Below are 18,393 nucleotides of genomic sequence, written 5' to 3' on the forward strand. Positions count from 1 at the left end.
TTGCCCCATCCAACCTGCTTTGCTCCATCCAGTCCATCCTGCCTGGTCCTGCCTCCAGCCTTGCATCGTCCTGGTCCCTCACATGTCTGCCTGGTATTGACCTCTGCTCTGGATTCAAACTACTCTCTTGCCTGCCGCCTGCCACTGACCTCTGCTACTTGGCCTTGTCTATGCCTTGCTTGCTGCCTGCCTTGGCTTGTACCTGGTAATCATCTAACTGCTGCCTGCCCTGACCTTGGCCCAGCCCTTGACTCTACTACCCTGTTCACCCTGTGGAACTCTCACCTAAGTCCTGCTAGCCCCTAGAATCCAAAGGCTCAACTTACAGGGAACAGGGTTGGCATAGGTGAAGCTCCAGTCTTGTCCCAGTCCAGGGCGCGTTCAACCGCTGTCGGCATGGGCCTAGTAGTTTCGCCTACTAGACTGCGTCAACCACGCCACAGCACAAGGGTCCACTATCTTTACAATTGCAAGAGACTAAAGGTGGTATTGTCTTTCCAGGAATAAAATTTATGGTCAAACAGCCAGACCTGATGGCAGCAAAGTTTGTCACTTACATAATTCATCTTTATATGAGGCAAGCTCGTTTGATCCTTTTGCCTCTCAAAACCTCCAGGTGAACTGATCTGCCCTCAATCAGAACATCTCCCTTTCTGTCATCTAGAACTACTCCCATTATTTACTGTCATTTGTTAAAGGCACCCAAAGCCTCTATGGCTGTATAATAGTATGATACTTTAAGAAATGCAGATAATTCTGTTTATACCTCCTCAGAATCATCACTGAATTTCATCTTGTGACATATCAGGACAACAGGGGATGTCAGTAATTCACATCACCCACCTTGTCATCAATAGTGTTTTATTTAGCTGTTGGGCCAGCAGCATTTTTTTTTATAGGAAGATAAATTAATAAGCACCAAAAAAATAAATAGTATAAAGCCAAAATACTGATACAAGCAATGTTTTATATTCTACAGAATTGTAAATATTAAATTTGAGGTATGCTCATTTCCACTTTTTTTTTTGTTTGTTTTTTAACATTTATTAGAATTCTTTAGAACTCTGAAGTTAGTCCATTCATTTTGCTTGTAGGTGCAGTTACTCTTGATATTTCTCTGAACACTTACTGCTCATTGGTACTAATGGAGATGTTAGAATAACTCTGCTAGGATTGCAGGATAGAGCATTATATCATTTACTCTAATGTGCAAGAGATGTAAAATGACATTTAATTTAAAATAAGAATTTTCTTTTTTTTTTTTCAGAACCAGTGTTTAGTCTGTATGCGCACACAGACAAAAAGACAGCTGTGCATAGCCGAATTATCTGGTCATGTGATTGGAGCCCAGATAGCAAATATTTTGTCACAGGAAGTCGAGACAAGAAGGTAATTACTCAGGAAGGAAAAACAAATGCAAATGTATTCATTCAAAAATCAAAAGTGCTGTTTTACTCTGCAAATATCTCTTCATACATAGATATGGAAAATTGTTTTTCATCACTATTAATGACTAGAACTGTTAGAAAGTATTTTGGGGTTTCTTTATCTGTTTATAGAAGAAGCAAATTGGGATATAATGTGATTATTTTTTCAGAAATAAAAGTGTAGAAAAATGCACAGATTAGCCCCCTTTAGAAAGCTAGCAGGCAGATAGCTGCCAAATGTCTCCTGTTGCTCAGTAGAATCTGTTTAATTTTTTTCAGTAGCACAGGTAGTTTAGTGACTTGTAGTTAGAATTTTGTACGTTATTTCAGTAATTTGAAAACGAGCACCCATGTACCCATACATGCGTATATCGGCGCGAAAGCGAGGATACGCTGGAATTTTTAATCGTGCACATGTTTTAAAATGCACCAACCGTGCATAAGTATGCACCTAATCTTAAGAGTTTACTTGAGCACAGCTAGCGCATGTGTGTCTTCCATAGGACCTTGCCTGCTTTTATGCCATATGACAGTGAATTTTAAAACATGCTTACACGAGGCACATTCCCATTTTTCCAATTAGTCCACCAGTTTGTCCAGTTAATATTGAGGTTTTTCAGATTCCTCTATTTCTTCATCCAGCTTGCCCCCAAGTTGACCCAGACCTGTCCACCGCTTCTCAACCGGTGTGTCGCAACACACTAGTGTGTCGCCAAACACCGGCAGGTGTGTTTGTCTCCCCGTGTCCCACTGCCCCGTTGTACTTTCCTTCTCCCTTTTTCCAGCCCCCGCGGGCCAATTGAAAACCTCCTTTCTTCCTACCCCCACTGCCCAATGGGAAGCCTCCTTCTTTCTGCCTTCCCCCGCACAGGCCAATCGGAAGCCTCCTCCCTTCTACCTGCCAGTGGGAGTAGGAAGAAGGGAGGAAGCCTTTGATTGGCCGGTGAGGCAGGCATGGCACTGCCCGGGAGTGGGGGTGGGAGGAATAGCAGTGTAGAACCCCGACGAAGCAAAGCCGCTGCGGGAGCCCATCCACGTAGCGGTGAAGAGGAAACCCCGACCCCGACGGTGCAAGGCCGCTATGGGAGCCCATCCCCGTAGCGGTGAAGAGGAAACCCCGACCCCGACGGTGCAAGGCCGCTATGGGAGCCCATCCCCATAGCGGTGAAGAGGAAAACCCGACTCCGATGGTGCAAGGCCGCTACGGGAGCCCATGCTTGTAACGGTGAAGAGGAAAACCCGACTCCGATGGTGCAAGGCCGCTACGGGAGCCCATCCTCGTAGCGGTGAAGAGGAAAACCCGACTCCAACGGTACAAGGCCGCTACGGGAGCTCATCCCCGTAGCGGTGAAGAGGAAAACCTGACCCCCAGCGGCGAAGAGGAAATCCGACCTCCGACTGAGGCACCCATCCCCGTGGCGCCGAAAAAAGAAGGCCCGCCGGATTAAAGCCGCGGTGGAACTGGACCCCATCCCTGCAGTGAAGGAAGAAGTTATTTTTGGTGAGAGCTGGTGTGACTGTGTGTGAATGGATGCCTGGGTGAGAGCTTGTGTCTGAGGGTGTGAATGGGTGCCTGGGTGAGAGCTTGTGCCATTGGGTGTGAATGGATGCCTGGGTGAGAGCTTGTGTCATTGGTTGTGAATGAATGCATGGGTGAGAGCTTGTGTCTGAGGGTGTGAATGGATGCCTGGGTGAGAGCTTGTGTCTGAGGGTGTGAATGGATGCCTGGGTGAGAGCTTATGTTTGAGGGTGTGAATGGATGCCTGGGTGAGAGCTTGTATCTGAGGGTGTAAATGGATGCCTGGGTGAGAGCTTGTGTCTGAGGGTGTAAATGGATGCCTGGGTGAGAGCTTGTGTCTGAGGGTGTGAATGGATGCCTGGGTGAGAGCTTGTGTCTGAGGGTGTGAATGGATGCATGGGTGAGAGCTTGTGTGTGTGGGTGTGAATGGGTGAGAGCTCGTGTGTGTGTGGGTGTGAATGGAAGCCCGAATGAGAGCTGGTGTGAATGGGTGCTTGAGTGAGAGCTTGTGGGTGTGAATGGAAGCCTGGGTGAAAGCTTGTGTCTGTAGGTGTGAATGGAAGCCTGGGTGAGAGCTTGTGGGTGTGAATGGGTGCTTGGGTGAGAGCTTGTGTGTAGGGGTGTGACTGGAAGCCTGGGTAAGAGCTGGTGTGAATGGGTGTGAGAGCTTTTGTGTGTGATTGAGAGCTTGTATATAAGAGAACATGAGTGTGATTGAGAGAGCAAGACTGGTCAGGGTGGTGATGTGTTTCTGTGTGAGAGAGAGAGACTGGTCAGGAAGATGACTGGTGTGAAAGAGACCGAGACTGGTCGTGGGGTCTAATTGGGGGTGTGTGTGTTGTGAATGACTGGTTGTGGGTGCTAAGGAAGAAGATTGAGGACAGAGCTTCAGCAGCCCTTGCTGCTTCTGGTGAGTGCTATTGGCCTGGAAGGGAAAGGAGTAGGAGAGTTGCTGGAGAGGGGTAAGTAAAGGTGGTTTTCTAAATTTATTTTTCTTGATTGACTGCCATTTTAATTATAGGATATTATGCGATGTCTGCTGTTTTGAAATATTTTATTGATATTTGGACATGTTTTAATAATAATTGAATATTATTCTATTCAGCAGCTATTTTGTAACATTTTTGGTATAACTTTACAATGATTTCTGTGTGGGGCTCTGTAGCAGCTTGGCTTATTCTGTTTTCCCAATAGGAAATGTTTTAGTGTTTAGGGCCTGGTTTAATAGTTGTATTTCTTAGATAGGGTTGTTACTGTTTGTGTGTGTTCCGTAATACAGGTGTAACTTTGTGCGGGTTAGTTTGTGTGCATTATTGCAAATCCTGAGTCTGTTTGGTGCTATATTTCTCTTTCCATTTTTCCAGGTTCACACTGCATGCAGAGTGGCTTTTTTGGTTTTCCATTCCAGTTTCTGTCTCCATATTTATAATTTGTGGGTTTTCTGTACTTGGTGAAGGTCAGTTCTGGGTGTGTGACTGAGGTGAGGTATTTTACTAGCATGTAGGCATTGGTATCAATCTTATTTGATGTGTTTTCTCAATAGGATATGCATTAGTGGTATATTACTGTCTTTTCATAAGGAAGGCTATTGTGCCTGGTAGTAAAGGGAGTTTGTTTTGCTTTTACTGAAATGTCATCAGAACCAGAATATCTTTTTTGTATGGTGAGTTGTATGGGTTATGCCCTAGATCTGCATCCTGAGGATGCAGAGTGCATGTTTACATTTAGCCCCGTGATGGTCACATGTTCAGTGTGTCACGCATGTGAGAACCATTTGTCAGGTGTGTCCCGGCCAAAAAAAGGTTGAGAACCACTGCTCTAAGCCATACATCTTAAGATCTGCAGACTTGCTCCTCATCGGGAGCAGCAGTAAAGTTATGTGGATACATTGTGTATGCGCGCTGAGGTTTTCAGTTTTAAAATTCAGAGTTCCCTGTACGTACCAGGATCAGTCCAGACTCCTGGGTTTTGCCCCCCCTCTAGCAGATGGAGACAGAAGTTTACAAACAAAACTCCGCCTATATCTAGGCTGGTGCCACCTACAGTCTGGCAGTATTCTTCTGTCTCCTAGCAGGTGGAGAGGGTGCAAAACCTACAGTCTGTGTTTTTGGGCCTAGGAGTTAGGCGGTAGTAAAAAAAAAAAAAAAAAAAAAGGAAGTAGTTTTGAGTTAAAAAAAAAAAAAAAAAAAAAAAGGAACGGTAGGTGTTGGTGATTAGGGGGAAGGACCACAGAGGCTTGCCTACTGGAAAAAAAAAAAAAAGAAAAAGTTGTTCTATTTGTTTTTTGTTTCTTTGTTGTAGGCTGTCCCGCCGGGGTTCTGGGCTCTTTCGTTTTCTCTCTCTCTCTCTCTCCCCTTCGATTCGCGCGGCGGGCGAGGGAGGGCTCGGTGTTCTTTTTTAGGTGCGCGGCTCTTCTCCTCGCTCCGTGGCGGATCATGCCCCGGCAAGCGGCTTGCCGGGCCTGCGGGTCCGCAGCAGCGCGGCTGTCCAGGGACAGCCTGTGCTCCGGGTGTGTTGGGAGGGGGAGAGGGAGGATCAACGCCGGCGTCGGGGACCCGGGGAGGTAGGCAGCCTCGCGCCGGGTCCACAGCGACTTCCTCAGCTGTTTCGGGGGAGTTGTCTTCGGCGGCGCCGGCGGCGGCCACCATTTTGGGAACTTTTTCGGTGGGAACGGCAGCCATTTTCTCTTCTCGGGGAGCCGAGAAAAACGCGGGCCTGAGGGAGAGCGGGGAGGCTGACGCCCCGCCGCGTTTGTCACCCCAGCAGGGGCCTGCTGGGGGGATGAGGCCTGTGAGGCCCACTGGCCACAGCGAGGATTTCCCCGTGGAAGAGGGGGACGATGAGGGGTCCTCCGACTCCTCTTTCAACTCCCAGTTTGTGCTACTCATGCACAAGGCCTTTAAGGCCCGCCGCATGGCCCAGAAACGGACCCGAGGAAATCCACCCTCGGACTTAGGTTCCATGACAGAAAAAAGAGCAAAGTCCGGGCCGGGGGCGGAGGGTCCGGCCAGGGTCCGACCCCTTCGGTCCCGTGGGGCAGGGGGCCAACAAGACTCCTCTACGGAGTCAGAGGAGCCGGAGGAACCAATGGAGGACCAGGAGTTCCCGTCCCAACCCCCGAGGGGGGTGGAGGGAGACGGAGAAACGGGGTCCAAAGACTCGGCAGCGCCTCATGTAGCTGAGGGGGATGATCCGAAGGTTGTCAGATTGTTTAGGAAGGACGAACTGGGGCCCCTCATTCCGGAGATCCTGGGGGAGCTGGGAATCCCGCTTCCGCAGGTTGAATCTCGTCTCGGACAGACGGATCCGGTTGTGTTGGGACTATGGGGCCCTTCCTCAGCATTTCCTTTACATTTCTCGGCCTCGGATTTGCTTTTTAAGGAGTGGGATACTCCAGATTTGGGGCTGAAAGTGGCAAAAGCCATGGATAAGTTATATCCCCTGCCGGAGGACGTGCTGGAGCTGTTGCGCTTACCGAAAATAGATTCGGCGGTAGCAGCGGTAACAAAGAAGACTACTATCCCGGTGACCGGCGGTACCGCGCTTAAGGATTTACAGTATAGAAAGTTGGAAGTTCAGCTTAAGCGAATCTTTGAGGTCTCGGCGCTGGGAATTCGTGCTGGGTGCAACAGCTTTTGGCCAATGAGTCCTTGTCCTCGGATGAGGTGCGCCAGGCAAGTCGTTTGGAGGCGGTCATTGCCTATAGTGCAGATGCTTTTTATGATCTGTTGCGCACATCGGCCAGAACTATGGTATCAGCGGTAGCGGCGCGGCGGCTGCTATGGCTCAGTCATTGGGCGGCGGATGGGGCTTCCAAGGCACGGTTGGGCTCCTTACCTTTTAAGGGGAAGTTGTTGTTTGGCAAGGAATTGGAGGATCTGATTGAATCCTTAGGCGAGAATAAGGTGCATCGCTTGCCAGAGGATAGGCCCAGATACCGTGGGGCTCCAGCCTCTCGTCCTCGTTTTCGTGGTGGTCGCCGACCACGGACGACTCGAGGATCGGCCTCCTCGTTTCGTCACAGTGCTACCCAGCAGCAATCGTATTCTCAGTCCTTTCGTGGGCACCGTTTCGGTCGTCCGGGAGCCGGTCAGAGTGTGCAAGGCGGGAAGCCTGCACAATGATGTGAAGCCGGTCCGTTCCGTCGTACCCAAGATTGGCGGCAGGTTGAGCCGATTTTACGAGGAATGGACCAGGATCACGTCGGATCAGTGGGTACTAGAAGTGATAAGACACGGTTACGCATTAGATTTTTCACACCGGCCGTCCCGGTGTTTCCTGGTGTCGCCTTGCGGTTTTTCAGAGAAGCGCCGGGCGGGTACGGTCGACCCTAGATCGGCTGTAAGATCTCGGGGCAATTGTTCCGGTTCCTCCCGACGAGCTCCGACAGGGCCGATACTCCATTTACTTCGTAGTGCCCAAGAAGGAAGGAACATTCCGTCCCATCCTCGATCTAAAAGCGGTCAACAGGTGCCTGAGGATTCCTCGGTTTCGAATGGAAACGTTGCGTTCGGTGATCGCGTCGGTAAGGAAGGGGGAGTTCTTGGCATCAGTGGATCTTACGGAAGCATACCTTCACATTGCCATTCGGCCAGACCACCAACAGATTCTTCGTTTTGCGGTAATGGGACAGCATTTCCAGTTTCAGGTGTTGCCATTTGGCCTGGCAACGGCTCCTCGCACGTTCACCAAGATTATGGTGGTAGTGGCAGCGAGACTCCGCGAGGAAGGGCTGTTGGTGCATCCGTATTTGGACGATTGATTGATTCGGGCCAAGTCCAAAGCGCTCTGTCAAGCGGCGGTTCAGCGAGTTCTCCAGCTGTTGAGATCGCTGGGCTGGGTGGTCAATGTGGCCAAGAGCCATCTGGTTCCGTCGCAATCCCTGGAGTATTTGGGAGCTTCGTTCGACACGTGTCAAGGCACGGTGTCACTTACGCAGGAGCGCATGGTGAAGTTGCAAGGACAGATCCGAAGGTTGTTGAGAAAGCCGATACCGGTAGTATGGGACTACTTACAAGTATTGGGGTCTATGAACTCCACACTGGAATTGGTTCCATGGGCATTCGCTCATATGCGTCCGTTACAGTCAGCATTGCTCTCCCGCTGGCGTCCAGTATCAGAGGATTTCTTCCTCTCCTTGCCACTGACGCTGGACGCCAGAGACAGCTTGACCTGGTGGCTCTGCCCGGACAATTTGAGTCGAGGGGTCTCATTGGAGACTCCATCGTTTTCCGTTTCTGCCGGACCTCTTGCACCATTTGTTTCGACCTGGTGGATCGCTTTTGTCTAGCGGCATGGCTTTTGAGAGGAAACGGTTGAGGTCAAAGGGATACGTGGAGACGGTGGTTTCTACTCTGCTGCGTTCCCGTAAGAAGTCTACGTCGTTGGCTTATGTCAGGGTATGGAGAGTTTTTGAGTCCTGGTGTATTGAGCACGGCGTGGCACCCACTCGTGCGGCCATCTCGGACATACTGCTTTTTCTACAGGGTGGTTTGTCCAAGGGTCTCTCCTGTAGTTCTCTGCGGGTGCAGGTGGCACCGCTGGGGTCCTTGAGGGGACAGATTCACGGAACATCGTTAGCAGCGCATCCGGATGTAGTGCGTTTTCTTCGAGGAGCGAGACAATTGCGTCCTCCATTTAGGCAGCCTTGCCCGTCCTGGAATTTGAATGTTGTCCTTAAAGCTTTGTGTGCGGCCCCTTTCGAGCCTATTCGTAGGGTTACGCTCAAGGATCTAACTCTGAAGGTGGTTTTCTTGGTGGCCATGGTATCGGCGCGACGGATTTCTGAGCTGCAGGCTCTGTCGTGTCGGGAGCCTTTTTTGCGGATTTCGAACTCGGGAATCTCGTTGCGGACGGTGCCATCGTTTTTGCCCAAAGTGGTTTCTTCGTTTCACATGAATCAGACGGTCGAGTTGCCATCGTTTGGGCAGGCACAGGATTCGGATCCTGTGGCTAAGGATCTTCATAAGTTGGATGTCCGACGCGCTTTGCTGCGGTATTTAGAGGTCACAAATGCATTCAGAATGTCGGATCACCTTTTCGTTCTCTATGGTGGTCCGAGGCGGGGGAAGGCAGCCTCCAAGACTACGATTGCTCGGTGGCTGCAGGAGACCATTCGGTCGGCGTACCTTTTGCAGGGTAAGTCGTTGCCCGCTGGGCTGCGAGCTCACTCTACTCGTGCCCAGGCTGCTTCCTGGGCGGAGTGCCATCACATTCCTACAGAGGAGATCTGTAGGGCGGCCACCTGGAAATCGGTCCACACGTTTGCACAGCACTATCGTTTGGATGTTAAAGCGCCAGGGTCGACGGGGTTTGGAGACGGAGTGCTTCAAGCAGGCCTCTCCGGCTCCCGACCCAAGTAAGGTAAGCTCTGGTACATCCCAGGAGTCTGGACTGATCCTGGTACGTACAGGGAAAAGAAAATTAGGTCCTTACCTTTTGCTAATTTTCGTTCCTGTAGTACCGAGGATCAGTCCAGAGTCCCGCCCAGTCTTTCGGTTGTTGCCGGAGGGCCTGTATGGTCTGTATGTTATAATTCCAGATGTGTTACTGTTCATACCTCGAGTTTGGTTCCCCAGTTGGGGGGTGTTAACGTTGCGGTTGAGGTGAATTGTGATTGGGTTTCGTGAATTTGCTGTGGTTCTGCTTTGACATTAAGTAATACTGCCAGACTGTAGGTGGCACCAGCCTAGATATAGGTGGAGTTTTGTTTGTAAACTTCTGTCTCCATCTGCTAGAGGGGGGGCAAAACCCAGGAGTCTGGACTGATCCTCGGTACTACAGGAACGAAAATTAGCAAAAGGTAAGGACCTAATTTTCTTTTATGCACGTAAGTGTTGGCCCTGCTATACCCCGCCCGTTCCCCACCCCTTTTCCACCGCCTTATTCCTCACAAGCACACAGGTCTATACACACGTACTTCATGGCTTTTTCAAATCCATGTTCACGCATGGCGCACATATGTGCATGACCATTTTTGCGCTTTTAAAATCAACCTCTGTAAGCCTGTCCTTCAGAGAGTGAAGAGAAAGAAGTTTCTCACAGGACAAGCAGGATGGTTGTCCTCACAAATGGGTGACATCGAGGATGGAGCCCAACCACGGAAAACTTCTGTCAAAGTTTCTGGAACTTTGACTGGCCCCTACTGGGCATGCCCAGCACGGCACCAACCCTGCAGCCAGCAGGGGTCTCCCTTCAGTCTTCTTTTTTCCGCGCAGCAGTTGCCACGCGGTTAAGGAGCTCTTACCACATTCCTGACAGGAATTTCTTCTTGAACTTCTTTGAAGTAAAATTCGCCCCACAGGGGTCCCCCTACTATCTAAATTTAGCCTTCGGTACTTCGGTACGTTTTTTTGCCGATTACGGTCGAGTTCGGCCCTCGCGGCCTGCTGGCCGTCGACCGTCCCGCGGCTAAATTTTTGATTAATGGCCATGGTGTCGGGGTTCCGTCGGTGCCCAGATTGTATGCGCACCATGTCTATCACAGACCCTCACAGAGTCTGTGTATTATGTTTAGGGAGTGAGCATGATGTCCTGACTTGCACCAAATGTGCTCTTATGACACCAAAAGGTCGCAAAGCCAGAATGGAGAAGATGGGACTCCTGTTCCATGGTTACACTCCGACGCCGTCCATCGCATCGACGTCCTCGGAACCGCACCGTCGAAGTCCTTCCATCGTCGGCAACCTCCAGTCTGCCATCGACGTCTCCACGACCATCGACTCCCGTCCCTTCCTCCGAGGATCGTGGGGATAGGAGGGAAAAGCATCGACATCGCAAGTCTCGAACCGTCAAGAAATCGAAGTCATCGACCTCGGTACCGTCCGAGCCTCCACCGAAGAAGTCTCGATCAGAAGTGGCACCGTCCATTTCTGTTTCTGAGACACCGAGGCAACCCTCACCCCATCGGGGTTTGGGAGCCGCGATTCCACCGGTGACGGTGGTCCCTCTGGCTCAACCTCAGCCTCCCTCTTCCGCGTAGCCGGGTATTGTTACCTCAGGTCTCCGGGAAGAACTGGACCGGCTGGTCCAGGAGGCCATCGACAAAGCGATGCAACGGTTCCAGAGTCCTTCAGCTCCGCCACCGAGAGTGGAACCAGTCATTGACCCGATTCCAGCAGCGCTGGCACCGCTGCTCGCCCGGATGGAAGCGCTCATGACCGCCCTTCCACCGGTGATACCTGGGTCACCGACAGCACCGGTGCGCTCCCCGATGCCAAATTTATCGGGTGCAGAAACACCGTATCAAATTCCTCCTTCGGGAGTGGTCCCATCGATGCCGTGTCGTCCCTCGCCACCGATACATTCTCCGGGGCGATACGCACATCGGCTCCATCGATGCCTTCGATGCCCTCACCGATGCCCGCAAAGGTATTTTCGATGCCTCCGGTGATTCCTTCGGGATTCTCGGAGCCTCAACCGGGACCTTCAGGTATCCAACCCCCTCGTGGTCCTACAGGTCAGCAACCTGACCCTTATGACACCTGGGGTGATGATACTTCCACAGATACCGATGATTTACCTTCACCACCCTCTCCTGCAGAAAGCGTTCTTCCTCTGAGGACCTCTCTTTCACAAATTTTGTGAAGGAAATGTCGGAATTGGTCCCTTTTCAGCTTCAATCGGAGCAAGATGACAGGCACCAAATGATGGAATTACTCCAATTTTTGGATGCCCCAAAAGTCATCACTTCCATTCCAATTCATCAGGTTTTTCTGGACCTTCTAAAAAAGAATTGGGAAACTCCTGGATCTGTTGCTCCAGTAAACAAAAAAACTGACTCTACTTACCTTGTACAGTCAGCACCTGGCTTTCAAAAACCACAGCTAGACCACCACTCTGTTGTGGTAGAGTCAGCTCAAAAGAAAGCTAAAAGAATGAAGCCATACTCATCCATACCTCCTACTAAGGAGAGGAAGTTCCTAGATAGTATAGGCAGAAAAGTATACCAAGGAGCCATGCTCATTTCCAGGATAACTTCTTATCAGCTGTATATGACCCAATACAATAGGGTCATTTTTAAGCAGATAAAGAATTTTCAGATACCTTACCAGAACAATTCCAACAACACCTTCAAACCCTTGTACTTAAAGGATTTGAAGCTGGAAAGCATGAGATAAGAACATCTTACGACATCTTTGATGCTTCTACTAGACTGTCTGCTACAGCCATCTCAGCAAGGCGCTGGGCTTGGCTTAAGTCTTCTGACCTTCGCCTGGAGGTTCAGGACAGGCTCTCCGATCTGCCCTGTTTAGTGAGCAAATTCACCAAAGAGTTGCTGAATTAAAGGATCATCACGAGACCCTTAAGCAGCTTTCATCGATTCCTTCTGACTTCCCTTCTAAACAACCATTTAAGAGGGAACCTAAAAAGTCATTCTTCCGTCCACGGAAGTATTATCCCCCACACACCAAGTCTAGGTCAACGAGGCCGTATCAAAAGCCTCAGCCTCGCCAACCTCGAAAGCAAAAGCTCACAACAGCTCCGCAACCAGGCCCTGCGTCGGGGTTTTGACTTCCACTTAGAGAGCAGATGCCCAATCCCTCTACCAAACATACCAGTAGGAGGTCGACTAAGCCACTTTACAGAAAAATGGCATCGCATCACCACAGATCAGTGGGTGCTAGCGATAATTGCACAAGGTTACCATCTAAACTTCCTAACTCTTCCTTCGGACTCTCCACCTCTGCAAGCGTGGAGACTTACCGACCACTCTGTTCTTCTAGAGCAGGAAGTTTCCCTTCTCCTCCAGTCCAACGCTATAGAACCCGTTCCTTTCTCGCAACACGGACTAGGGTTCTATTCCAGGTATTTTCTGATCCCAAAAAAGTCAGGAGGACTTCGACAATTCCTGGACCTACGGGCCCTCAACAAGTACCTTCACAGAGAAAAGTTCAAGATGGTAACCCTGGGCTCGATTCTCCCTCTGCTGCAAAGAGAGGACTGGCTCTGCTCTCTAGATCTCAAAGACGCTAATACCCACATTGCGATAACTCAATCTCATCGCAAATACCTCCGATTTCTAGTAGGCCAAAACCACTATCAATATCGAGTGCTCCCATTTGGCCTAGCATCCGCACCGTGAGTTTTCACCAAATGTCTCGTAGTGGTTGCAGCGTTCCTCAGGAAGGAAGGTGTCCATGTCTACCCCTACTTGGACGATTGGTTGATCAGGGCCACAACCCAGCAAATCGCTCGGTCCTCCCTGACCCTGACAATTCGAACTCTAATTTCTCTAGGATTTCTTGTCAACTACGAGAAATCCTACTTACTCCCATCTCAAACCTTATCCTTCATTGGAGCAGACCTGGACACCTTACAGGCAAAAGCCTTCCTTCCTCATCAACGTGTTCAAACCCTTGTGTCCCTAGCTTGCCAGTTGCAGTCTCAACCCACAGCAACAGCTCGCCAATTCCTCATTCTGCTGGGACACATGGCCTCCTCAGTTTATGTGACTCCAATGGCCCGTCTGGCCATGAGAGTCATGCAATGGACTCTGAAATCACAATGCATCCAAGCCACTCAGCCTCTGTCAACCATTGTCCGCATCACCGATGCACTCCGTCTGTCTCTTGCCTGGTGGACCAATCAATCCAACCTCCTCCAAGGTTTGCCCTTTCATCCACCAGATCCTCAAATAATTCTCACCACCGACGCTTCCAATGTCGGCTGGAGAGCCCATGTAAACAGTTTACAAACCCAAGGATTCTGGTCTCTAGAGGAAGCCAAACACCAGATAAATTTCCTGGAGCTTCAAGCAATCCGATACGCTCTCCGGGCTTTTCAAGATTGCCTATCAAATCACATAATCTTGATTCAGACGGACAACCAGGTGGCCATGTGGTACATCAACAAGCAGGGAGGCACAGGCTCCTTCCTTCTCTGTCAGGAAACTGCGCAGATTTGGGCATAAGCCCTCTCCCGTTCCATGTACCTCAGGGCCACCTACTTGCCGGGGGTAGAAAATGTCTTGGCAGACCGGCTGAGCCGTGTCTTCCAACCACACGAGTGGTCACTCAATCCCTTGGTAGCGACCTCTCTTTTCCAGAAATGGGGTTATCCCCACATAGACCTCTTTGCGTCCCCTCAGAACCACAAAGTAGCCAATTACTGCTCTCTCATTCGGACTCAGCACTCTCGGCCCAGGGATGCATTCTCCCTCCCGTGGACAACCGGTCTGCTTTATGCATTCCCTCCACTTCCTCTTCTGTCGAAGACTCTTGTTTAGCTACGTCAGGACAAGGGAACCATGATCCTGATAGCACCGCACTGGCCACGCCAAGTGTGGTTTCCCATACTCCAGGATCTCTCCATCCGCAGACACATTCCCTTGGGAAAGGACCCGCATCTGATCACTCAAAATGACGGATGCCTCCTCCATCCCAATCTCCAAGCCTTGTCCCTGACGGCATGGATGTTGAAAGGTTAGTCCTTCAACCACTTAACCTATCGGATCCAGTTTCTCGTGTCCTCATCGCTTCACGAAAGCCTTCCACAAGAAAATCTTACTCCTATAAATGGAAAAGGTACACATCATGGTGCACTTCTCAGTCCCTTGATCCCCTTTCCTGTCCAATTCCTAAATTTTTGGACTATCTTTGGCATTTGTCAGAATCAGGTCTAAAGACCTCTTCCATTAGAATGCATGTCAGTGCGGTAGCTGCCTTCCATAAAGGTATCGGGGGTGTCCCTATTTCAGTACAACCCCTTGTAACATGCTTTCTGAAAGGCTTGCTCCATGTGAAGCCACCTTTACGTCCTCCGGCCCCATCTTGGGACCTTAATCTGGTTCTTGGTCGCCTTATGAAACCACCCTTCGAACCTCTTCACTCCTGTGACCTTAAATATCTCACATGGAAAGTGATTTTCCTTTTGGCTATCACTTCAGCTCGCAGGGTTAGTGAGTTACAGGCCCTAGTTACCTATCCGCCGTACACTAAACTCCTGCAGGACCGGGCGGTACTCCGCACTCACCCTAAATTCTTACCTAAGGTAGTTTCGGAGTTTCATATTAATCAATCCATCATACTATCTATTTTCTTTCCCAGGCCCCACTCCAAGTCCGGGGAACAGACTCTGCATACCCTCGACTGTAAACGAGCTCTAGCTTTCTATCTAGACCGTACAGTTGCCCACAGGAAGAGCACTCAATTATTCGTCTCTTTCCATCCTAACAAGTTAGGGCAACCTGTGGGTAAGCAGGCTCTTTCCTCCTGGTTGGCGGACTGCATCTCTTTCTGCTATCAGCAGGCTGGCATTCCCTTTCAAGACGGTGTTAAGGCACACTCTGTGAGGGCCATGGCAACTTCAGTAGCACACCTTCGATCGGTGCCGCTTCCTGACATCTGCAGGGCTGCTACCTGGAGTTCTCTCCATACATTTGCAGCCCACTACTGTTTGGACAAAGCTGGAAGACAGGATTCCATCTTCGGCCAATCTGTCTTGCGTAACCTTTTTCCAACATGACGTACCAACACCCTTCCGCCTACCCGGTGGGGTGCGGATGTCCTCTACCAAATTCCACCCCAGTTGTTGTGCCTGTTGCACGCCGTTGGGTACTTTTGGTGCACGTCCGGACATCCTCAGCTCGGTACTCACCCATTTGTGAGGACAACCATCCTGCTTGTCCTGTGAGAAAGCAATGTAACAGGTGTTCTCACAGGACAGCAGGATGTTAGCCCTCACGAAACCCACCCGCCGCCCCGCGGTGTTGGGTTCGTTTTTCTTATTTTATTTTTCGGCACTGCCTGTAGCTTTGAAACAAGACTGAAGGGGGACCCCTGCTGGCTGCAGGGTTGGTGCCATGCTGGGTATGCCCAGTAGGGGCCAGTCAAAGTTCCAGAAACTTTGACAGAAGTTTTCCGTGGTTGGGCTCCATCCTCGATGTCACCCATTTGTGAGGACTAACATCCTGCTGTCCTGTGAGAACATTGTTACATCAGGTAAGCAACATTTGCTATATTGGGAGAAGAGTTCTCAGTTTTGTTACCCTAGAAATTCTAGACAGGGTAAAGCAACACTAATCCTTGTGTATGAGGTATTAACAGGATTAGTCAAGGCATATAAACTTCTATTTTCTGTAGATCCATGGCATGGAGGTTTTTCCTAACTTTTCATTTTGTAGATTGGGAAGACCTGCAGTACTCAGGGGTAAGAGTCTTGAACAGTACTGGGTTTTTTTTGAAGGTACGAGAAAAGGCACATAAGAGACAATAACAAAAGAACAAGTACTTTTAAAAAGTTTTGAATTTTAGATGGGCAAAGTCCAAAGTAAAGTATCTTTTTAAATACAGTAAATGCAGCTCTATTTATTGAGTAATATAATAAGTATATATATGTTTTTTAAGAGACCCGGTTTAAACACAGTATCACAAGTGTGAAGCCCACATGTCCGTCCCCCCCCCTTACACACTTACAAGTAGCAAACAGCAACCCAGGGAAGAAATAGATTACTGTGGGCTATTGTAGAATAAGACCTGTGATGAGGAGAGACACGCCCTCTCAAGTAACACAAATACAAAATGCCTTCTCTGTACTACATATTGAAGAAACTAAAGCAATGGAGATTGAAGAGGTATCTGACAAGAAGAAAGAAACCCAGTACATGCAAAAATTCCAGAATACAAACAACCATCAGACCAAACTCTTTGTGCTGGGAGACTCAGTCATCAGAGGCACTAATTTGGGAACTCTTTTCAAAGGGAACACTATAGTTAAAAGCTTTCTGGGATCTTCAGCCAGTAGAAATGCTATTCAAATAGTCAGTGCTATCAAAGATGTAGGTAAGGACTATGAAATTGATATTATCATCTATCTGGGAACCAATGGCCTTGCTAGAAATAGCATCGAAGTGGTGCAGAGAGAATTCCAGTCTTGCGAAGCAGATTAGTCACATGGCGAAGTCTGTTGCCTTTTCAGAGGTCTTACCTGTTCATGGAAAGGGGAAAGAGAGACTAAGCAATATACATAAATTCAAAACATGGCTCAAAACTTGGTGCAAGGAACAAAGTTTTGGATATATGGGAGACTGGGGCAATGCATGGAATAGAAAAGGACTCTGTCAAAGCTGGCTTACATCTGTCTGTGGCAGGAAAAAGGATACTAAGGGATAAATTCAAATCCTATGCCATAAGGCATTTAAAATAAACGACAGGGGTGGAAGGAGGACAGTGGCGTGTCACCCCACAACAACAACAAAAATACAAAACCAAAGGAAAAGGGTGAAGGGGATAACAAAAGTCAGCTGAATAAGGTAAAAAACAAGTCCAAGCAAAGCAGTAAACAAGAGGAGATAAACTGGAGAGCTATGAGCACAAATGCTCGTAGTCTGGGCAATAAAATCCCAGACCTGCAAGCTGTTATGGAGACATGGTTCACGGAATCTCATGATCGGGATACAACCATACCGGGCTATAACTTAAGGAAGAACAGAGAGAACAGAAAAGGGGGAGGAATAGCTTTTTATGTCAAAAACAATATCCAAGCAACTGAACTGCAAGGGATTAGGGGATAGAGAAGAAGCATTATGGGCCATCCTAAAAAAAAAAAAAAAAAAGATGCATCCATTTTTACTGGAGTGATTTACAGGCCTCTGACTCAAACGAAAAAACAGAGAGCTGATTGAAGGCATCCAAAAGGTGGAAAGGAAAGGAGATGAGTTGATTGTTGGAGATTTTAATCTGCTGGATGTAGACTGGAGGACCTCTTCTGCGGAATCTAAGAAAAGTAGACATAGTGGATGCCCTGCAAGGGGCTGTGTTTAAACAAATGGAAATGGAACCCACGAGGGAGGGAGCTATTCTCGACATAGTGCTCAAAAACGGGGATAGATTCTCAAATGTCTGTCTGGGTGGGGGCCCTCCTTAGCACCAATGATTATCAAATGGTATGGTTTGATGTTGCAAAGTTAGCATGGGGCACATTTAAAACTAATCGGAGAAAGTTCTTTTTTACTCAACGCACAATTAAACTCTGGAATTTGTTGCCAGAGGATGTGGTTAGTGCAGTTAGTATAGCTGTGTTTAAAAAAGGATTGGATAAGTTCTTGGAGGAGAAGTCCATTACCTGCTATTAAGTTCACATAGGGGCGGATTTTCAAACACTACGCCCGCGGGTACTTTTGTTCGCGCCACTGGCGCGAACAAAAGTACACCAGATTTTATAAGATACGCGTAGCCGTGTGTATCTTATAAAATCCGGGGTTGGCGCGCGCAAGGGGGTGCACATTTGTGCGACCTGCGCGTGCTGAGCCCAGCGCGGCCTGCCTGTTCCCTCCGAGGCCACTCCGATTTCGGAGCGGCCTCGGAGGGAACTTTTCTTCGCCCTCCCCCCACCTTCCCCTCCCTTCCCCTACCTAACCCACCTCCCTGGCCCTATCTAAACCCCCCCCCCCTTAGGCAGCCCCGCTCCGTCCTCCGGTCCCGGGGGCCAGCGCCACGCCCCCGGGCC

The 18,393-nt window shown here is 49.4% G+C and overlaps 1 protein-coding gene across 3 annotated transcripts in view; it reads left to right on the forward strand.

Annotated features, from left to right (window-relative positions):
• The window catches only part of ELP2 (elongator acetyltransferase complex subunit 2), a 751,239-nt gene that overhangs the window by 614,285 nt on the left and 118,561 nt on the right, over nucleotides 1–18,393 (forward strand). For all 3 annotated transcript variants that reach the window (XR_003854643.1, XR_003854644.1, XM_029589989.1), the window contains one exon: nucleotides 1,268–1,389. Coding sequence is in view for 1 of the 3 variants with exons in the window: in XM_029589989.1 (XP_029445849.1) it covers nucleotides 1,268–1,389 (122 nt within the window). In the remaining 2 variants the exon portion in view is untranslated. The remainder of the gene's footprint in view (nucleotides 1–1,267; nucleotides 1,390–18,393) is intronic.

Source organism: Rhinatrema bivittatum, chromosome 2 (assembly GCF_901001135.1).
Source record: "Rhinatrema bivittatum chromosome 2, aRhiBiv1.1, whole genome shotgun sequence".
Classification (NCBI taxonomy): Eukaryota; Metazoa; Chordata; class Amphibia; order Gymnophiona; family Rhinatrematidae; genus Rhinatrema; species Rhinatrema bivittatum.